The sequence below is a fragment of the Dermacentor albipictus genome, chromosome 9 (assembly GCF_038994185.2).
Source record: "Dermacentor albipictus isolate Rhodes 1998 colony chromosome 9, USDA_Dalb.pri_finalv2, whole genome shotgun sequence".
Taxonomy (NCBI): domain Eukaryota; kingdom Metazoa; phylum Arthropoda; class Arachnida; order Ixodida; family Ixodidae; genus Dermacentor; species Dermacentor albipictus.
The window spans coordinates 53,248,864-53,270,398 of NC_091829.1; the positions used below are offsets into that span (position 1 = coordinate 53,248,864).

Here is a 21,535-nt window from a genome sequence, read left to right on the forward strand (position 1 = left end):
ATTATTGCCGAAAATAAAGGTATTAGAGCCTTTAAGCACTTTCAATGCATCTCTTCCGCTTGAAACAGGAATATGAATGAGGTCCCATAACATTTCGTTTCTTCAAGAGTTATCGCAGAAAGCGGCACGGTTCAGTATGGCTAAAAAGCGCTATTGGATCTTAGCCAGCTCCCGGCGGACGAGCCTTACGATGATTCATGCATGGCGCTTGCCTTCCTATGTAAATGTGACAGAGCTGGGGACAAATTGCAACCACCTGGGACTATTATGTCGTGTACAAAAAGCTCGTTATGGGAACGTTTATTTTTCTTTCTTTCTTGAAATTTTTTTTTTGATTCATGACCAACCGAATGCGGTCATCTCGACCGGAAGTTGAATGCACGACCTTCTTTCAGGCAAATAAATTATTCGATTTGATTTCATTTGATTCTACTAAGCAGGAGCACGTTATATACGCGGAGAAATAGCACCTGGGTAATGATATTACAACTATAGATAATACGAGAGCACCATCGCAAATTACTGCGAAGACTTCAGGATGACTGGACGGGCTGATAATAATAACTGATTACTCTTTTGTCCTTCATGCCTTATAGAGGTCCTCTAGCTGGTCTTGCTGTTCTCCTCGGTGAACTAGCAATGCGAGTCACGGTGTATTCCTTTCGTGGAATTAGGAAGACTGTTGCGCTTTAACGAACGATATGTGTTTCATCAGTGTAGGGTAATTACAGAGTGCGGAAGAAGTTCTTTATAAAATCGTCCCACGGTGTCATGCTGCCATTGTCAGCAATGTTTCCAAAAGTCCTGAATAATTGTGCAAGACACCAAGGTATAATTCTGTGAAAAAATTGGGGCATGTTAGGTGTAATGCGTGGCGGAACTATTACGCTCCTGGCTTAATTTAAAACGTCGCAAATAATTAGGGAACCCTCGTGCCTTCCTATTTTTGTGCGTTATACCAGGTTTGCTTTTTATTTATGCGTTTTGCTCTGTGAACTAAACACTACCTTGTTTATATTCGCCGTACATAATGGGAACGCTATGGATGTGTAGCCAAAGTTTAAAATGTGGGGTCTATGGGCGGCCTTTGCAAGGTGTCACGTATTCATGTGCTTCGGAGAGGTATGAGTGTTTTTTTTGTACATTCAGCGCAAAATTTACCGAGCTTCCATCGGATAACTGAAAATGCAACCAAACATTCAATTGATGGAATGTTCCAGGAACACTGTATCACATTTGCGTGCAAAATTCAATGCAGGTGGAGTAAATACTGCTTTTGCGAAAACATTGCTTTCGTAAGTGCTCTAAAGCATTATATGGCCATATTGCAATATGCTTTTCAGCACACCGAGGGTAAAATGAGCTCTATGAATTGTATACTTAGATAAAATAAAAACAATGTTACTTGGTTCAAATACGCAAGGGCAGAGCAGGCAAATAAATTGCAGATTTTGTTCTAAATCACAAATATTAAAGCGATCCTATGCGTTGTAATGAAATTTCCCAAGAGGTGCTTAATTTAGCCAGCTCACCTCGAATGAAGGCAAATGCCACTAAAAACGAATATAAAGAACGTGTCGGAACTCTATAAGGAAATTACGTACAAAGTAAATGCATGTGTATCAAATAGTATCATTGCAAAAAAAATCTTTAATGAAGTGCTTCAACATGTTACGCGGCCACATTACAGTATATACTTTTTTGCGTCACGGCAAGTCCATGTTTGGCAAAACTGAAATCCCAAACTGTGGGTATTGTGTGCACAAACTTCAGTCAGTTATAAATTTCGCACTCAAGCGCTAACAAGCGTCTTAGAATTTTAAATGTGGTGCATAATTTAGCCCGCTGCCGTGGCAGCAGTACATATGCCAGCCAGATCAGATTTACGAACCAATGTTTATTTCGTGTGGATATATACAGCCATTGTAAGACATTACCTTCGCAAGTGATTGTAAGCGTTAATGACCATATTGCGCTTTGGTTCTTCGTGTCATCTGGTTAATTCTCTTTTATAATACGCTCTTATTCGGTAGAAATGAAAGGCTATTCGTGGGTTACGTGCCGCCAGAGTTCAATGACTTGCGCTTTGAAGCGCTCAAGAGGCTTGTGACTGTGCTTTACGAGTGGTGCCATATTTAGCATGCAGCCTTGACAGAAATACTAGTGCTCGCAAATAACAAGCTTAGCAAAAGTAAGATAACCATTGCGATAAATCCCTATGCTAAGGAAAATGGGCTTGAATCAAATACAGCCTTTGCAAAATCTTTTCTTAAAAGTACGCAAGCAAATGTTGCCTAGAAATAAGTGCATTGCTCTAAACTTATATGTGGTGGCAAAGGCAACATTTTAACTTTAGTGTTTGCAAAGAGGTTTGCATTTATAGAATATTAAGCATTGCAAATTATTATTGAACCCTCGTTTCTTTTTTTTTTCTTCAGTCTTTTCATGCATTATGCGCGGTTTGTGGTAACTTTTCCCGGTGTCCTCAGTGAACTAGACTAGGGTCCTCAATTATATCAGCTGAAAGGTAAAGTCAGGTTAAGGGTGATATCTAGGCAAAATTTAAAAAGGAAGGGGGGATGAGCGGGCTGACTGCGACCTTTGCTATAATTAAGTATGCAAAGGCCCCTGTGCGTAATGCGTAACTGTTTTACGAGAGGTGCAGCATTCCGCCCGGTTCAATAACAAGTCTATCAGCTCAACGGAGCTCCAATTGGGTGAAGATGCGAAGAAGGTGGGGAAGAGGACATAGGAAGGAGAAATTACTGACCAACATTTCTGCGAGGTAAAGTATAGGTGGATAAATTGCAACCTTTGTAAAAGAAGAAAAAAAAGAAAGAAACTACTTGACGAGTTCTCCAAAGTCATAGCTGCGTGTAAGGTTATAATCTTATTACAGCGGTACATTAAAGTGGATGTTTATAGAGAATTTCAATGGCATACATGGAGCACTTTCGACGAAATATTTTCTGCTCACTTTGGAGCAAGACTGTTTGGATGGTAGATCTGGAGCAACACACGAGTGTTCCAATGGCATGTTAAGAGCACTCGCGGAAGCGAGATCACTCCGTGGAGCAAGCAAAACAGCACTTCTGAAATCGCCGTAGTAGACCGGAACTCTTGGCCAAAGTATTTCCTGGTTCTTCCCAGCGTGCCTCTGGGCCTTTGTTTACGTCATTATCGACGGCTGCAATGGGCGCATCTTTATCACGCCGTGCGCGGTTGGTCTGGCTGCTTAAGAGCGCGACAGCTCTCGACGTGAAAGTTCAATATCGATCAGTGCAAGGTTGAATTGTACTGCGACTCTGATGTCACCGCTCACCAGTGAGCATTCAAAGTCCTGCTTGGCCTTCCCGCTGTGCGACCAAAAGTAGTCGGTTAGGTTTAGGACGTCATTCCCTGCCACTCACTGTGCAGCTCCGCCCAATTGGTGGGACTGGCCGCCCTCATCATTGGTGGTATCAGAAGGCTAACTGCTGGCGTCGATTGTGTTATATCTACCGCCACAAGGGCCGTGGAACCGAATTTTGTTGCAATGCAGCCTACTAGGTTACAACTACTACAAACATAACGTAACTACAGTGGCTGGAGCGTCACAGTGGAGACAAGCGACCGGGAAGAGCGGAACCGGCCCTGGAGTATGCGGTCCCACCCCTCGCACTTCCTCTGCAATGTCTCGTCCCCGCCTTGCCAGCAGTGCTTTCGGCTGGATTGAGGAAGTGTTTCCCTTCGTACAGACGTTCGAGTTCGACAGTGCCCTCTAGCTTCCTACAATAAGAGAACTCGACACTGTGAACGACGGTGTCGTCATCGTATGTGTCCCATTCGCCTCGTCTCTCGTCCACCTCTGGGCATATCATTCTCCCTCTCCCTGTGCATTTCACTAGGCTTTTAGTAAGTCGTATCTTTAAATATACCTGTACATGTTACCTTCCACAGTGTCTCCTTTACAGACGCTGACAGCCGTATATGCCAAGACACAACGCGCAAATGAGCAATCTTGTAAAAGTTTTTTCTGTATATTACTTTTATATTCTGTATGCTTTCAACGTGATAGCGTTGAGGGCCTCGCATCGCAGAAAACCCCGTGTCGGTGATGTTGTCCGTCAGGGAGAAAACTTCCCGAACCACGCACGCATAACTACGCAGGCGCTCCGCGTGGCGCAAGGGCTTCACTGAACTAAATGAATTTCTCGTTGTAAAATGCGTCAGAAAAATCGCGAAGCACGGATTACAACCTACAAACATGATAGTGTCGGATTGTCGTATTTACCCGCCGTGGTTACTCAGTGGCTATGGTGTTGGGCTGCTGAGCACAAGGTCGCGGGATCGAATCCCGGCCTCAGCGGCCGTATTTCGATGGGGGCGAAATGCGAAAACACCCGTGTACTTAGATTCAGGTGCACCTTAAAGAACCTCAGGTAGTAAAAATTTCCGGAGTCCTCCACTACGGCGTGCCTCATAACCAGAAAGTGGTTTTGGCACGTTAAACCCCATAATCTTTTTCTTCGTGTCATTTGAATTTACGAGAAAAGAATTTTTGTTCGGCGGATACTCGAGAACAAACACCTTCTCCAGAGTTTCAACCATTCATGGAGGGGCGCGCCCTTTTGATTCCTTTCAAAAGCATCCAGATGGCACTCGTCTCCACGCATCCGCAGCAGCGGCTCAAGGAGGCAGAGGAGGAAATAACAAAACCTGAAAGCTCGCCTTCGTACATAGCTTTCGCCACCAGCGTTTCCTGGTAAACATTAAGGTTACATGAGCTCCAGAAAAGAAATGGGAAGGAAGAAATGAGGAGGGAAGATAACCGATGATCAATAAGCGTCACGCACTCGATACCAAGGGAATGGAAGCGTAGCACGGGGCGGTAGAAATTTAGGTGGGCGGATGAGATTGAGAAGCTTGCAAGGACAACATGGCCACAATTAGCACAGGACCGGGCGAGTTGAAGAAGTATGCGTGAGGTCTTTGCGCTGCATGGGCGTAACCAGGTAGATGATCATGATGAAGATAATGATGTTGACGACGACGACGGCGGTGATGATGAGGATTATCATGATGATGAGCTCCAGTTGCCGGAAAGCATGAGAAGTAATCAGTGATCTTTCAACGGTAACGCGTTTCCCTCTTAAAAGCCAAGCCTAAGCCTCCTACAAGATTTTTGTGCTTTTCATTTTTTTTTGTACGCTTGCTGGTACCCATCGAGTTTATCACTATAACAACTAGAGGGAAATCTGACGCCACCAATTATGCGAGTTTTCTTATGGACGCTCTGCTGTCATGTGAATGATGGTCTATGTGACTGCGAGGTTTGTGTTGGCTGGTTTAGCAAGAGGCTAAATTTAAAACATGGATATGGCTATACAAATTCCGCATTCCTAAACTAAAATCTTTATAACATGTTTTCATTCACGCGTAGTACATATTCCAGTGGCGTTTACTCACCTACAATGCATAACCAAGCAAAGAAAAGCAAGAGCGTACAACAAACTGTTCTAAAGAGAGCGCGAATCATTGCCGCCTGTCCTTCAACTTAAGCTGGGCGCTGATACTTTCTACGTTTCACATGATTGCACATGCAATAGCAAGTTCTCATAATTAAACAAAACATGTTCTTGTGTAAAAATGTGCATATTTGTGCATATTTAGTAAAAATTGACCATCCTGACGGATGGAACGGTGCTTGAGAGGCGTGTGCTCCAATTATCCTGGCTCTCCGAGAACGATGCCAATCCGAAGTCGCAATATACCGGCACTCCCATGCATACGACAGTGCAGGAGCGGCAGATTTCCCTCTGGGTAATATAGTGAGAAACTCTATACACGTACCCTGCCTTTTACAGCGATCCTGTATACCTCCACCACCCAAGGAAATTTTCTTGTCGTAAGCAAAAGGGTATCACGAAGCGTATCAGGAAGGGTATAGAAAAGTGTATCACGGGCCTATCACGAAGATAGTGCAGTGCTGGGCCTGCCCATGACGGAGGTGAAGCAATCGTTAAGCCCCATACATGGGCCGATCCCATAGGCAGTGCAATACCAGCCCGACTCGCGGCGGAGGTAAAGCATGCGCTCAGCACTCCCTATACGTTGGCCGATACCGCAGATTCATTCAAAATTTCATTTCGATACCGAAATTCATTCATTTATTTTTCCTCATTCAGTTTTTATTTTCCAGAAAAAAAAAAGACATTTCTGGGAGGGGTATCTGGGCAAAAAGCTGTATTTTGACAGCTTGACCGGGCCCGGGCAACCTGGAAACATTTAGCAGTGGTGACATTCTGGAGAAGAAACAAATTATTGAGAAAAAACATAGCCATCAATAAGACATACAGGTGACATGCACATTTTCTTCCACATATATACTAACGCACACATATATTGTTAGTACAGAAGACCAACCCAAAATTGGAGTACAACAGCTCACAAATATACTAAGAGTAAAAAGATTTATAACATATCCATTTCCAGCAATAATATAGGTTCGATCTTTAGTCGACACTGAAAATAAATGCATTTGTGCAGTCTGTACTGCATCCTGATTATGAACTTTATTATAAGGCTACATGTTACGGAAATATTCTTTAGGCTGTTTCAAAGTAAAGCCTATGGTATTCTTATACGTGTCTAAGATAGTAGGTAAGTTATGTTCAAGGGTTTCTAACTTGTAGTTCGAGCGCAAACGCGGTGTAAACCACAAGTCTGTGTTTCACGTGCATTTATTACTTGGTACTGGTTTTAATGATGCAGTGTGTGTAAGGAAATCGTGAATGGAGCTAGCCGAAAAATACGTGCGCAAAATACTAAAGTTCCATGCGTGATCAGATGCATGTCGTTGTAGACAATAATCTTATAGGTCTAAAATGCATCGTCAGTAAGTAATAAGCCCGAAATATGCAATGTATCGAACTATCTTTTTCTGTAACATGTGGATTTTCATCCTATTTGTCATAGTTGTAGTTAACCATACTAGACTGCAGTAGTTTATATGTGCCTGGAAAAGTCCGTGATATATTTGAATTTTGAAAGATGTCGGAAAAATTGTGCGACAACGTGCCAATGCCGGCCCGACCCGCGGCTGAGGTATAGCAGAGCTTAAGCACTCCCAATACGCCTGCCGATCCCGAAGATAGTGCAATGCCGGCCCGACCCGCGGTGGAGGTGAAGCAGGTGTTAAGCACTGCCTATGCGTGGGTCGATACCGAAGACAGTGCAATGCCGGCCCGACCCGCGGCTGAGGTATAGCAGACCTTAGGCACTCCTAATACGTCTGCCAATCCCGAAGATAGTGCAATGCCGACCCCACCTAAGGTGGAGGTAAAGCAGGCGTTAAGCACTCTCCATACGTGGGTCGATACCGAAGACAGTGCAATGCCGGCCCGAGCCGCGGCTGAGGTATTGCAGACCTTAGGCACTACCAATACATCTGCCGATCCTGAAGATAGTGCAATGCTGGCCCCACCTGCGGTGGAGGTGAAGCAGGCGTTAAGCACTCCCCATACGTCTGTCGATACCGAAGACAGTGCAATGCCGGCCCGAGCCGCGGCTGAGGTATACCAGACCTTAGGCACTCCCAATACGTCTGCCGATCTCGAAGATAGTGCCATGCTGGCCCCACCCGCGGTGGAGGTGAAGCAGGCGTTAAGCACTCCCCATACGTGGGTCGACACCGAAGACAGTGCAATGCCGGCCCGACCCGCGACTGAGGTATAGCAGACCTTAAGCATTCCAATACGTCTGCCGATCCCGAAGATAGTGCAATGCCGGCCCCACCCATGGTGGAGGTGAAGCAGACGTTAAGCACTCCCCATACGTGGGTCGATACCGAAGACAGTGCAATGCCGGCCCGACCCGCGGCTGAGGTATAGCAGACCTTAAGCACTCCCAATATGTCTGCGACCCCGAAGATAGTGCAATGCCGGCCCGACCCGCGCCTAAGGTATAGCAGACTTTAAGCACTCTCAATAGGTCGGCCGATCCCAACGATAATGCAATGCCGGCCCGACCTGCGGAGGAGGTGAAGCAGGCTTTAAGAACTCCCCATACGTGGGCCGATCCCAAAGATGGTGCAATGCCCGCCCGACCCACGCCCAAGGTATAGCAGACTTTAAGCACTCTCAATACGTCGGCCGATCCCAACGATAATGCAATGCCGACCCGACCCGCGGTGGAGGTGAAGCAGGCTTTAAGAACTCCCCATACGTGGGCCGGTCCCAAAGATAGTGCAATGCCGGCCCGACCCGCGGCTGAGGTATAGCAGACTTGTGGTACAGTTGCGGATTTGAGGACATCTCACCGCGCCTTAGAAGCGTGCTTGCTCGCGGAATCAGTGGCCTACTGCAAATCTGTTGTTGGAATTCCATATTACAGTAACTGAAATTGTTATTGCAAGAACTCCACGTAAAAAGCTCAGCTGCATATTGGGTTGTGATTCCGGAAGGTCGCACAAATCTGCGCTTAGTTTTTCTTTTTCATTTATTTATTAACCTGTATATAAACCCCTCTGCAACGTTTGCCTACTACAGCCCAATTATTTCCCCCATTTGCGCGAAAATGTTCAGACTGCGACTGATATTTTATGAGGAAATACGTGATAACCAGCATATAACGTCTCAGAGCGCTTGTAGGGGTTTGAATGACTTGGCCCTGAAACACTTGCATTCGTACACAAGAAACACGATGTAACTAAGCGTGTAATTATTCTTTTTTCGTTGTTGTGAGGCACTTTTCGCTCACTAAAAACGATTTCAAAACGGAAACTCTCTCATTGTTAAAGCGGCATCTGGTTTCATGGTAATGAAAGCAAGAGAATTCTCACCTGAAATATGGAATTCGTTTTAACTCTGATGGCAAGCGAGTATAGGGTGTTGTCCGGCACAGTAAGAGCTCGGCCCGTTTTCTCGTAAAAATTTGAACGTGTTTGTTTAACGTACCATATGGCTTTTTCGCGAAATTCGGCCACAATTTTCCATGTCGGCCAAATTCCACTTTTCCACTGCGCCCCTAATTTTACATAGCCTCTGAGGAAGAAAGAAAGAAAGCCAAAGTTATAGGGACTGTAAAAAATGCACAAATCAAGAATAAATTTCTTTAATTTCGTTATTTCGCTGTTATAAGTACTGATAAAATATTTGCTCAAACCTCTATTTGCGTACTAGAAGACAAACTTGGGCGTGTCGGTAGTGATTCATGTTTCGGAAATTAGCCGCGCAGAACAGACAAGGTCGTGTTCTTGTTATCCTTCGTCATTGTCTGTTTTGAGCTCTTAATTTCCGAAACATGATTCTATCTGCGTTGGTTCGCGCTAAGAAGTTAATTACCAGAACAACCCGGCGAAACCCAAGTCACGATGAATGTCCACCCACTTTCATGGAAGCATTGTGGTGACATATCCGTAGTGCCACCTCCAAAACGTTGCTGGGGCCTCCTGTCTCGTGCTTCTTACTAGGCACGTGTTACAATCTAGCGGAACGGATACAATGTATGAGTTTGGCGCGTGCGCAAATGTGTTTTCACGCTCAATTGTCTCACTATATATGACGCGGGTTCTATTTCGCCTGTGCATGTCTCTAACGATTTCCCGGCAGCCTGGGTCACTGGGTAGTCCACGGTTTGTTGGGTAGAACATCAGGCGACACACACGCACACGCACAAACACACGCACACGCACAAACACACGCACACGCACAAACACACACACACACACGCACACACACACGCACACACACACACACACACACACGCACACACACACACACACACACGCACACGCACGCACGCACACACACACACACACGCGCACACACACACACACGCACACACACACACACGCACACACACACACACACACACACACACACACACACACACACGCGCACACGCACACGCACACGCGCACACACGCACACACGCACACGCGCGCACACGCGCACACACACACACACACACGCGCACACACACACACACACGAACTTGGTTCACTGGGAGTGGTCAACTGACTATGTGCCGCTCTTCCGTGAAACACTTTGGCGTTAACTCGCCGTGGTTGCTCAGTGGCTATGGTGTTGGGCTGCTGAGCACGCGGTCACGGAATCGAATCCTGGCCACGGCGGCCGCATTTCGATGGGGGCGAAATGCGAAAACACTCGTGTACTTAGATTTAGGTGCACGTTAAATAACCATAGGTGGTCGAAATTTCCGGAGTCCTCCACTACGGCGTGCCTCATAATCAGCAAGTGGTTTCGCCACGTAAAGTCCCAAAATTTAATTTTAACTTTGGCGTTAACTCGGGGCACTCGGTATGTGCCACTGGGTATGTGCTCCTCTTCTTTAAACTAAGTAGGCGCCAACTTGGGTGGCTCGTTAAGTGCCACTCTTCAGTGAACTGCGTCGAGGCTATCTTGGGGTACTCGGTCTCTGTTAGTGGGCGTTTGCCGCGCTCGAGTGAACTTCGCACCTTGGCACAGTCGGTTTGCGAAGCTCGGTAGGCACTGCATTTCAATTAAACTCTTTGATGCCAACTTCGGTCACTCGGTGTGTGCTTCTGGGTATGTGCAGCGCTTCAGTGAACCTGTTTCACGCCAATTTGCGTCCTCTGCGTATGTGACAATTGATATGTTCTTCTCTCCAATTAACCTCTTTGACGCTAACTTAGGGCACTGGTTGTGTCGGCCACTCGGTATGTGTTCTTCAATGAGCCCTTTGATGCCCACATGGTGTCGCGGCTAAGGCGGCGTAAAGGGCATGGAATGCACCAAGCCCTTCGACTACTGCTTCCGATTGCAGAAAATGAAGGAAAAGAGGTTTTTGTGGCTTAGTTACATGGCTCCAGTTACGGAAGCCTACTCAACGCTGGAGCAAGCTAAACTTTCAAGTTCACGTCAGCACCCTCTCTCCAATTCACGAAAAGTCTCCGCTTTAATTACCGCCGTCTTCCCTAGGTGAGACCACTAGGGAACCTGAAGACTGTCCGGAAGCAAATCATAATCGTTCACTCGGTTGCGATACCGCGCTCATGCTCTCAACAACCCGCAACTCTGAAGAGACAGGTCTGGAATCTGTGGCGAGAAAGCAACCGGCGACACCTTGTTCGTCGTCGTTGCCCCCCTTCTTTCCATACTTTTCTCAGGTTTCTAGGTAATGCTAGGGTGAGCGCCTTACGTTGTACCCTTCGAAAGTCGGTGTCCACGCTGCGTTGACGCCTGGATAGCAGAGATGGTAGTTTTATACGTGGCGAATTTCAATTAACACCTTTGTGGTGTTGAGACGAAAGATTGGGTCACTAAGTATGTACCACTGTGCATGTCCCGCTCTTCTAAGATTATCGGTGAACCCTTATGATTCCACCTTTCTTCACTCAGCATGGGCTACTTTGTTACTCGGTGTATGCTCATGATTATGCGCCGCTTTGCAGTGACAGCAAAAATTTTCTAAAATTTCTCCGGCGCTGCGCGGAATTGAACCCGTATCTTATATATGGATGCAATGATGGTGAACATGTATTAAAGTGGTGGCGTGGAGCAGAAGTTCAACACCGGTCTTCCAATCTAAAGGTCTGTTTCGAATCCTTGTCCAGTCCACTAGACTTTTCAAACTAGGAGCGGCGCTGGATATTGAAAAATAAAATACCGAGCGCCAGTGGTGCTATAATGGTACAAGTGCAACCAAAATAGGACGGCGCACTAAGCTTAAATGGAGATGCTCCCTTACTCGAACAAGAATTGGCCTCTCTGCTGTAGTATTCCGCCACTACCACCCTTACCACTCTATTGATTAAGGCACACCCCTCGGTCCCCAGCAACTGCGACACACCTGACCAAGGCGGTGGTCAGACCTGCCACGCCGCAGAAGTTGCTATGATTTGGATTCGGGCAGTCCGCTACTGGGAACTGAACCTGGCAACATTTAACACGTGAAACTTCTCGAGTTAGGCTATCTTAGCATGCCTAACTCGACATACATATATATATCATATATCCTTCCAAGACATATATATCCTTGGCGTTGCTTCGGATATCATTCGCCTCGCTGAAGTTAAAAGAACTGGTGAAGTTAATTCTGTGCTGACTAAACACCACGTCCTCTGCTTCTGATGTCTTCTAGATAAGAAAGAATACGGGGTAGGATTTCTAATTCATAATGATATATCATGCAACTTTGCTAAATTCTACAGCCCAAACGACAGGGTAGCTGCCATTGTAATAAAGCTAAATAGGGGATTTGGAATCATGGTGTCACTAGCAGACGCTCCAACCTCCATTTCATGATGATGAAGAAATAGAACAGTTTTATGAAGATCTTGAATTACTATTACAAAAGGTGCGAACTCAATATCCATGGTCATGGATGATTACGATGTAAAAGTGTGTGTGTATGGGGGTGGGGGGGGGGAGGGATGAAGGCTTGAAGACAAGCAACTAATTGGCATTGCAGCATCGATTTTATGAACACTAGAAGAGTGGTGTTGGTATAATTCACGGAAAGGAATATATTGACTCCCAATAATAAATACCTTCTTCACGAAGCACAGAAACAGAAAGGTGACCTGGAAAAACTATAATGCCGAAACAAGCAATAAAATGGATTTCATACTCGCTGCCGATACTAGCATAGTGCAGGACCATAGATAAGGGAGGGGTAAGGTTGCTCTCAATTAGAAGAACGAAAGAGCAGAATTAGCCAAGAATATGCAAATCAACTTAGATGCCGTACGAGTAAAGCCAGACTTATTCAGGCTGGTCCTCACTAGCAATTATGTGGCTTCAGAACAGGAAAATGAAGGTAACATGGAGGTAACGGAGGTAACCCTAACTAGGCTGATTTCAGCTAGCGAAATTGAAGTTGGAGGTACGGCTCCGAGGCAACCAAATAATAAGCTCTGCCAAGTACCAAAGCACCTAATAAAACTACAAGCTCTGAAAGTCTAACTTTGCAATAGGATACATAGTATCCACGGCACTGTCGAAACTGATAAACTAGAAGAAAGTGAGCGATATTCGAGGTTATAACGTGGGAAACATTCAGGACGGAATACAAGATGTGTGAAGCATGAAATCGTGCCAGAAAAACTCCACATGCGACAATATCAGAGGTATGCAGTGAAAAATAACCAGCGTAATATCAGCAATCTTGGTGATATAGTAAAATCAGCAGGGGGGGGGGGGGGGCAATTCGATACTGACGTGTACAGTACCCAGAGCCACCACGCAAACTTAATTTGAAGCAGGGCTCAATTATTATTAATCTTAAATCATTATTAGAGATGAAGTTAGAAGGGCCTTCCACTACTTGTACCGGGGAAAAGCGGCAAGACGGAATAACAGTTCGTCTAATCAAAGATGGCGGAGATAATATACTTGAAAGGGTAGCGGCCCCTTACCTATAAGGGGCCGCTGGCTTTTCAGTTCAAGTCGCGTAGCATGGAGTATACTCAGTGCCTGGAAGTGTGCCGATAGCTGGAAGAATGCCAACGTACTAATCTATACGAAGACCTACATCAAATAATTCAATTATAGGCCCACTGGCTCGTTTTCAGTATTTTGTGGAAATTCACCAAGATAATTCCCAATCGAATGATGGCAACACTTGACTTCAACCAAGAGAGCGCGGGCTGGATTCCAGAAGAAATATTTTACGATCGATCATCGACCATGTCATCAAACAGGTAATTGAAATATCTGCACAGTGCAATGAACCTCGATATACGGTTTTCATAATTTATTAAAAACGTTTGATTCAGGGCATATACCAGTAGTCATAGGCATCGAGTTACCAAGGAATGCAGGAGACATACATCAATATCTAAAGAAATATCTACAGAGACTTACAACTACGTTAATTCTTCACGCAGTGAAAGAATAAACAGGTATTTCAAGTGGCGCCGTCTGTCTGCAGAGCGACCTGACTACAAATCTACTCAGGCTTCCCCCCTTTGTCGGGTAACAGCCAGGCCATTGCTAGGTTCTAGGACAGCCATTGCTAGGTTCTGGTGGACCTCGTGTCCGTGGACATGAATGAACAATTGTTCATGCTTGGACCCATGCCTAAGACACATATCCAGTGGCGGACATCCAGCGGAACATACAGCAATGGGCAACACATCCCGTGACCCAAGTTGGCGTCGCACACGTTCACTGAAAAGCGGCACACGCGGAGTGGAACACAGCCAGCCTGGCTGGAAAACGGTTAGAGACAAACACAGAGAGACAGACGTGTTTTCTTTTCGCGACATATTAGCTGGCACGCGCAATCTGTCTCGTGCTGCACTTTGCAAACGCGCTGGCTCTCGCCAATCTGGAGATCACGAGAGGCGTTGGTGACGCGTAGGCTCGTTTCACACCAGCTGCCGCAGATAGGCCTCCCAGCTAAGCTGGAGCCATCTCGTGGGCATCGTCGCCACACATTTCTCCTCGCGCTTTCATCATACACTCCTCTTCCGCTTTTCTCCTCGCATCTTTTGCCCCCGGCAGCGCTTCGGGTTCGCTCTTCCGTCCTTCGTTATGCTCGTAACGAAGGCTGGTGACTTGGCTGGCCTATTCCTGACATCAGCGCAACATGTGTGTCCAAGCAACAATATTAATGTTGTTTGCGGACCCTGGAAGCAGTGCATTCTTTTTTATTTATTTACAAATACTGCAGGCCCCATTCGGGCCTAAGCAGGAGTGGCTACATACAACAACGTAAATTACAACTGCCAATTAGCAATTAAGAAGGCAACAAAACATGTACAGGCTCGTCCACTCTTTGGGCGATCACGGCTCACCGTGGCCGCGCTCCGCGGGGCGCCAGTGCGTCCGGCACGGCGGCGCATCGAAGCGAAGCGGTGCAGGCGCACACGGACCTCGGGGAGGCGCTTCGCGTCGTCTGCTACAGCGCTGGAGCGCGCCGCTCCGGCTTTGCTGTAGACTGCGCTAGACCCAGGTGACTTACCGAGGCGGCGTTGCGGGAAGGCGCACTTCACTAACTGGAGGATTTTCCAGCTGATTCGGTCTACAGCTTGTGAACAGCCTGCTTAATGAATATACATTAACAGAAACAAGCTTATCACCACATAAATCACTTAGCATGTTTTTAATAAGTGATGGGGGTAAAAATACAGTCATTTCTTCGCGCTCTTTATTAGGCTGGGGCGTAGTGGCGACGCTTGATAGTCGTGCTAGAGACGTCACCCAGCCAGAGGCTGTTCTTAATTTCCCGAGCGATGGAGGTCGGGTTTGCAGCAGCCGCCGCAACAATGGTCATGTATTCAGCTTCAGTGGTCACTGTTTGCCGGGCTTTACGGGAAGCATCCGCAATTCTTCCATCCTTCTTGTAAGCCTGGACGATTCGATTCAGTTTTCAGTGGCTTTTTTGTTATCTACGATATAAATCGTTGAGAATAGTTTTGTAGGCACAGATCTACAATGCGTCGTCTTTCTTTTTCCGGTACCCGCGACATGGCTAGTTTCCGAAAGTGCACCGGGGAAATAAAATCCTGCACTGTTTCAGCGTTTTTATCGCCGAAGTGCCACGGCAACCGGCAACCGAACAAAATGCAATTCATCATGCAAGTCGACAGAAATGCGTGTAATGGAAACACCTCTGGTGTCTTTCGATTTGACGAGTCATGCCAGAATCTTTAACTCGTGAGCGGCCAGTCACTCACTTGAGCAGCCGTTGGCTGCACCGCATCAGCATATTAAGCTAAAATGGAGTAGCATGACCTAAGCAAAAAAAAGGTGGGGGGGGGGGACTCGGCAGTAGAGAGTTAAAAAGTAGACTGGCCCAAACATAGCAATCTGGCTTGGGCCGGGCTTGGCTTTTACAAATGTCGAGCCCATTGGCCGACCACCGGCATGTTGTCGGCAGACGACACAGGGCCGGCCTCATGACCGCCGGTTTAATTATCGTGGCCGCGTTCGTCCTACACACGGACCGGCCACTTCCCCACGACGACAACAGCATCGCTTGTCCAAGGCAAGGCTTCCTGTGCCGTATTCATATTTGGGTTTTATCTACTCAGCCTCGCCGTCCTCATAACCCCTAAAAAAAAAGAAATCAATTCCTCCTGTTCCCCAAATTTATCCGATGCCCACCTATATGGCGGAACGCAGAGGCCATGTGCCGCTTCGGGACGCATACCACACAATTATATGCTAGTGAGAATATGATAATGCATATGACCTATTCTGAGGAAGTACTGAAATGAAATACAACCGAGTAACGACTTAATTACCCGGCAAGACGTAATTTAAGCTAGAAAACAGACATGTAGATTATAGATTCTCCACTTCAATTACCTATTCAAAACGGACAGACAGGGCATTCGCATGCGGCGTGCTTCGACTCCAAGGAGAAAAAAACAAACAACCAAAAAAACGACGGCGCCACATGTTTCACTCCACCTAATTAACGTAATCAAATAACTGACTGATGATTCCTCTAAATAAGAATGCGACTTCTCGCGTCAGGTAGCCGTCAAAGGAGCGGCACCGCTTCGGCGATTTTAACCAATCTGTGACCACAAAAATGAAGTTTTTTTTTTATATGATGTAGAAAAATGAAAAGGGGGAGTAATATTGCCGTCAAATCAGTTGCTATGCCGGGAAGAGCCCTTTCCTACATCGCGTAAAACGCTCCATGCATCCCTACCAGCAACATTAACGCGTCAATAAGAAAGTCACGAAGTAGCGGATGTCACTTCTTAGTTGCTGTCGAAGTAATATTATTGCCCTCCTTGATGGTAAAATCGATGGCAAACATGATGATGCATGCTTGACCAATCGCTCTCTAACTTTCTGTGGAATTTATTGCGGGTTTCGGTCGCTTCCTTAGGTCAATTAGGCAAATTAGTTCTAGCATCAAAACATGCGCGAAATGGCGCGCTAGGCTCATCACATGATGACTCCAACGAAGAAGAGCGCGCCTAATAGGTTTCTCGGTATGCACTACACCAAGTGCTGTGAGGAGGAGGAGGGAAGAGAAAAGTAGAAGGCAGGGAGGGTAACCAGAATAACGTCCGGTTGGCTACCCTACACCGGGGGAATGGGAAAGGGGAAACAAAGATCACAGGGAGAGAGAGGAGGGAAGGAAAGAACAAAAAGGCGGCTGTGAGCGTAAAATGTGAGTAAATGTGAGTATAGTGCAGTGAGAGTAAAATAAAATGGTCCCAGCCTAATAAAGAGCCCGATGAAATGACTGTATTTTCACCCTCATCACTTATTAAAAATATGCTAAGTGATTTATGTGGTGATAAGCTTGTTTCTGTTAATGTATATTCATTAAGCAGGTTGTTCACAAGCTGTAGACCGAACCAGCTGGAAAATGCTCCAGTTAGTGAAGTGCGCCTTCCCGCCACGCCGCCTCGGTCGCTCAGTCACCTGGGTCTAGCGGAGTGTACTTTACAGCAAAGCCAGAGCGGCGCGCTCCAGCGCTGTAGCAGACGACGCGAGGCGCCTCCCCTGGGTCCGTGTGCGCCTGCGCCGCTTCGCTTCGATGCGCGGCCGCGCCGGACGCACTGGCGCCCCGCGGAGCGCGGCCACGGTGAGCCGTGTTCTCCGTAAGAGTGGACGAGCCCGTACGTACATCATTGTAACACTATACGTAACAGAAATAAACATCAACTTACAACAGTGCAATACGTAAATAAATAACAATGAAAAAGCGTAATGCAAAAGAAACTGCTTTGATTGCGGCAATTTAGAGGTCAAAAAAAAGGTTATTTGATAGATGAACGAACAATTCTGTTGTATTTGCGTTAACTACTTCTTACAGTCGTTAACAATTGCAGTCGCTCGAGTGTAGTCTGTGGACCAAGGATGCATGTGCGCAGCCATTCGCTGAACAGCGGGGGCCGAGATCATTGTAGTACTGACGTCGAACGAAATTGCGCTGAGTTAACGTGGATGCTGAAAGGCTGACAAATACGGCATTCCTTCATGATTCCGCGTGTCTTTTCTCACCGAGCGACTTGCCTGTGACATCAATGGGAATTTCTGGGAGCGGTATACCTTATGGTGGCTTGTGTTGTACGTCGGTCCCTCTCGTCGCTGGCGCAATGAGTATGGTGTACTTGCTTCCCCTTTCCACGAGCATCTCAAATCGTGAGTCTAGAGCATGTAGGGTAAACGTGTGCGAGGCGAGACACAAGGACAAGTGTAAATTCGGCCCATGTATAATAAAACTTCAGTTGGCATTCTGCGCTTGCGCGTTTCACTCGTCTTGTCCCCGTGTAACCTTCCAGTTGTACGTTTACGATTATCAATTGCCAACTTGTCCAATTAGCCAGCCTACTAAGCATCTCAAAGCCATTGTTTTCCTCAATAAAGTTGTTTTCTATTTCTCCAAGGCGGCGCGGTCGCTTTGTGTTAACCTTCACCTCCTCGACGTCTGCATGACCAACGGACCGGCCTAATATGACATGCACTCTTTCCCTAGCAAGGGATCACGGCTGGAGAAACGGTCTTTAGGAGACCTCTGTGTGTAGTTTGTGCACTCCCCGAAACTTTTAGCGTGTGCTGATCTCATGTAAAAGACCTCCGAGAGCAATGTAGCTGCATGCCAGCTTGTTATGTAGAGTACTCAACATAACGAGTTAGTTGACTATATCCATACTCAGAAAAAAAAGGAATGGTCGCACTGTAGCACTTTTCCTCAAATCTGGCTTCAGGTTACGTGAAACACTTGGTACAGAAAAGAATCATCCGAAGTAAATGTTACGCAGAAGCCATCCATAATGACTGCCAGAGTAAGCGAATAGCTTTCTGAATCCTCTGAATTATTTCCGAAATTTGTTTTGGCATCGTTTCTTCCCGTTCCTGTGCGGTCATTGTTGCATACCGTTGATACTGAGCCCGCGTCGCATTTCCAATTTCTGTTGCTATTCTGCCAGTCGTCGCAGCAGCATGCACGGCCACTGGATCACCGACACACAGAGTTAAAGCCCTTGTGAGACGTCGGCGCCTCTTAGACCAATCAGGACACCGCCACCATTCCTTCTATCCCGTTGACCCAAATTCTCTCCTAGGGCTCCACCTCCATGACAGCGCTCTTCTCTACGTCTCGTTACTCTCTCTTTATTCTGTCATAGCAGACAGTCCGCCCGCCGGAATCGGGGAAACGGTGTAACAACCAAAGAAATCTATTAGCTTTTGTTTAAAGGTCCGTCGGTTCACCAAGAGCTTCCGCTGGTGCGAAACATTAACGGGAGCTTACGATTGGTCCTTGTTGTAGAGGAAAAGGCGAATAGTGAAGCCTATGAACAACTTGTCTGGCCCTTTCACTTTCAGCTCGTCTCTATATTGCGCGTCATCCTGGACAAAATAGGAACGATGAATTAGAACACAAGCAAATCAGAAAACAAGCAATGCTTTGTAATAATAGACAGTTTTAGTATAGTGTAAGTTGCTTACGTAAAGGCATTGCGTACGCAAGATCGCTACGTCCTGCAAAGTGCGCATGCGCCGAATGCAACGCGAACGGTGCGAGAGGCCTACGCGGCCGCTGCGTATACGAACGCATCCGATGCTTCCGTGCGTACGTGGGGAACCATGCGTGCTGCTCTCATGGTTCTCGTTTGTTCGGGAGTGCACGAGACAAAAGAGATTGATATGTCGCGCGCCTAGGTGAGAAGGCGTCACAGCTAGGCATGCGCCATGGTAGCGGCGCACGCGTTATCACTCTGTCTTTGGTTGTGCTTAGCAGCTCCGGTGCAGTGGTGGCGTAGAGGTAGAACACCCGCCTCGCGTGCAAAGAGGTCCGTGGTTCGAATCCCGGTGCCGCGCAATTTTTCACCAGATACAAACATACATACATACATATATACATACATACATATATCATACATACATACATACATATACATACATTTTACATACATATATCAAAAATAAATCACTTAAGCGCCTTTAAAGGAAACGTCACCTCCTATACCACAGTAACATAAGTAAACACGCATATACTGTTTCAAGCGTAACAGATCTCCTTAACCGGCTCCTTCGCCCTATAGCTATTGCAGCACCTGCATGCATTCCAGTCCGTTGGGTGTTTACTCTGGCACTATAATCGATCGAGGGTTTAACTATCAAATAAACGTTTACGTGTCCACTTCCCAGTGTGCGCTACAGCATCGTATACCTTAGGTTCTTCTGCAAAGAACCTTGCTTTCCATTTTCCACATTCTTTAACTTACAGCGCATCGCTATTATCGTTCGCCTCCTCAATTTTCCTTCATGCCTGTTCGTAGAGAGAGAGAGAGAGGTAAACGCGATGGGAAAGGAAGTGATGTTAACTGGATGAGATTCCGGTTTGCTACGCTGCACAGGGGGGGGGAGGGAAAGGGAATATGACAGACGGAATAAGGGAGAAGTAAGCATCTGTACAGCTTACGTGATAGAAATAGTGGTGTCCTTCCATGTGCATGATGTCGAGCATATATTGCAAATAGTCCTGCCGCATGTCGTGGAGCTTGAACTTAGCCATGTCTACTTCGGTTTAATATAGAACAGTGCGCGAGTTGAAAAACTGCTAAGGAGCGTTCGGGGCTGAGTAAACTCCGCTGGCTATTCTGGGAGAGTTCTGAAAGCAGCGCTCGCGCTCCCTTGGCAACAGCACACAAAGGGGCAATTTTTCAGTTTGGATGAATGGGCATAGCTTCTCGAGCTCCGTAGGTTCGTTCAGAGCATTGTGCAAGGTTAACTGTGCGGCAGCCTCATCAATTGATGCTAACCCATGGTAGTTGACGCTGCCATAACTTTTGTAGTCGCGAATAGCTCGATCTTTTTGCCGTACTTCAAGCGCCAAATTTACTGATCGTTCATAGCCATAATGATGTCACTTCTCGTATTCGCGAATTAGAAGCCATGATACTAGTATGGCGCTAATTATCAGTATTATTGGACTATAATGTCTCCATTTTCATTTATGGTGCAAAGTGTAGAACTTCCAAATCATCTGTCTTTCTTTCCTTCTTATTTACTTTTTTTCCTATGATTTCTTCATTTATCAAGAAAGAACGCCCTTACCGGTTATCACAGCGCGAAAATAGAACAAATTTTGCAGATAAACGCACATCATAGACTCTGTTCGAAACAAAGGTCTCGTAAAGCGGATAATTAAACGTTGTATTACTGTTTCTCTTGCGCATTACGTTTTAGCAAAGCGATCACGTGCCTTCCCGGCCATCAGCAAGACACGAAAACTTATTACTCGCCCCACACGATCGACACTGTAAACAAAAATTTGCCTGTTTGAAAATTTTCGTGGGTTTTTTGCCCCAAAACTGTCCATCCCTGAATGTTTACTCCCATATATGTGGCAGCATAGCAAAATTTCAAAATTTTACTGTGGTCGCTACCTGCCGTATCATAAAAGCCACGTGGTGTGATCTTGTTACGTAATAAAATCTTTTTTTTCCTTTGTAGAAACCTAGTACAGGCGGTTTTAAAAAGCACCCCTCACCGCTTGACATTAGAGATGGCACAGCGCCTGCCCGGTTAGCATATTAGCTCAGGCCCACCGAACTCGGTTGGTCACGTGGCCGCTTCCCCAGAGGCTC

The 21,535-nt window shown here is 46.4% G+C and overlaps 1 protein-coding gene across 1 annotated transcript in view; it reads right to left on the minus strand.

The window, feature by feature from the left end:
* Positions 1 to 20,552, minus strand: part of LOC139049716 (uncharacterized) — a 50,514-nt gene extending 29,962 nt beyond the window's left edge. The window contains exons 1-3 of the mRNA XM_070525466.1: positions 20,368 to 20,552; positions 19,195 to 19,292; positions 8,822 to 9,023 (exon numbers count right to left, since the gene is read on the minus strand). Of these exons, the coding sequence (XP_070381567.1) occupies positions 8,822 to 9,023; positions 19,195 to 19,292; positions 20,368 to 20,460 (393 nt within the window). The 5' untranslated portion in view covers positions 20,461 to 20,552. The remainder of the gene's footprint in view (positions 1 to 8,821; positions 9,024 to 19,194; positions 19,293 to 20,367) is intronic.
* Between the last annotated feature and the right edge of the window lie 983 nt (positions 20,553 to 21,535).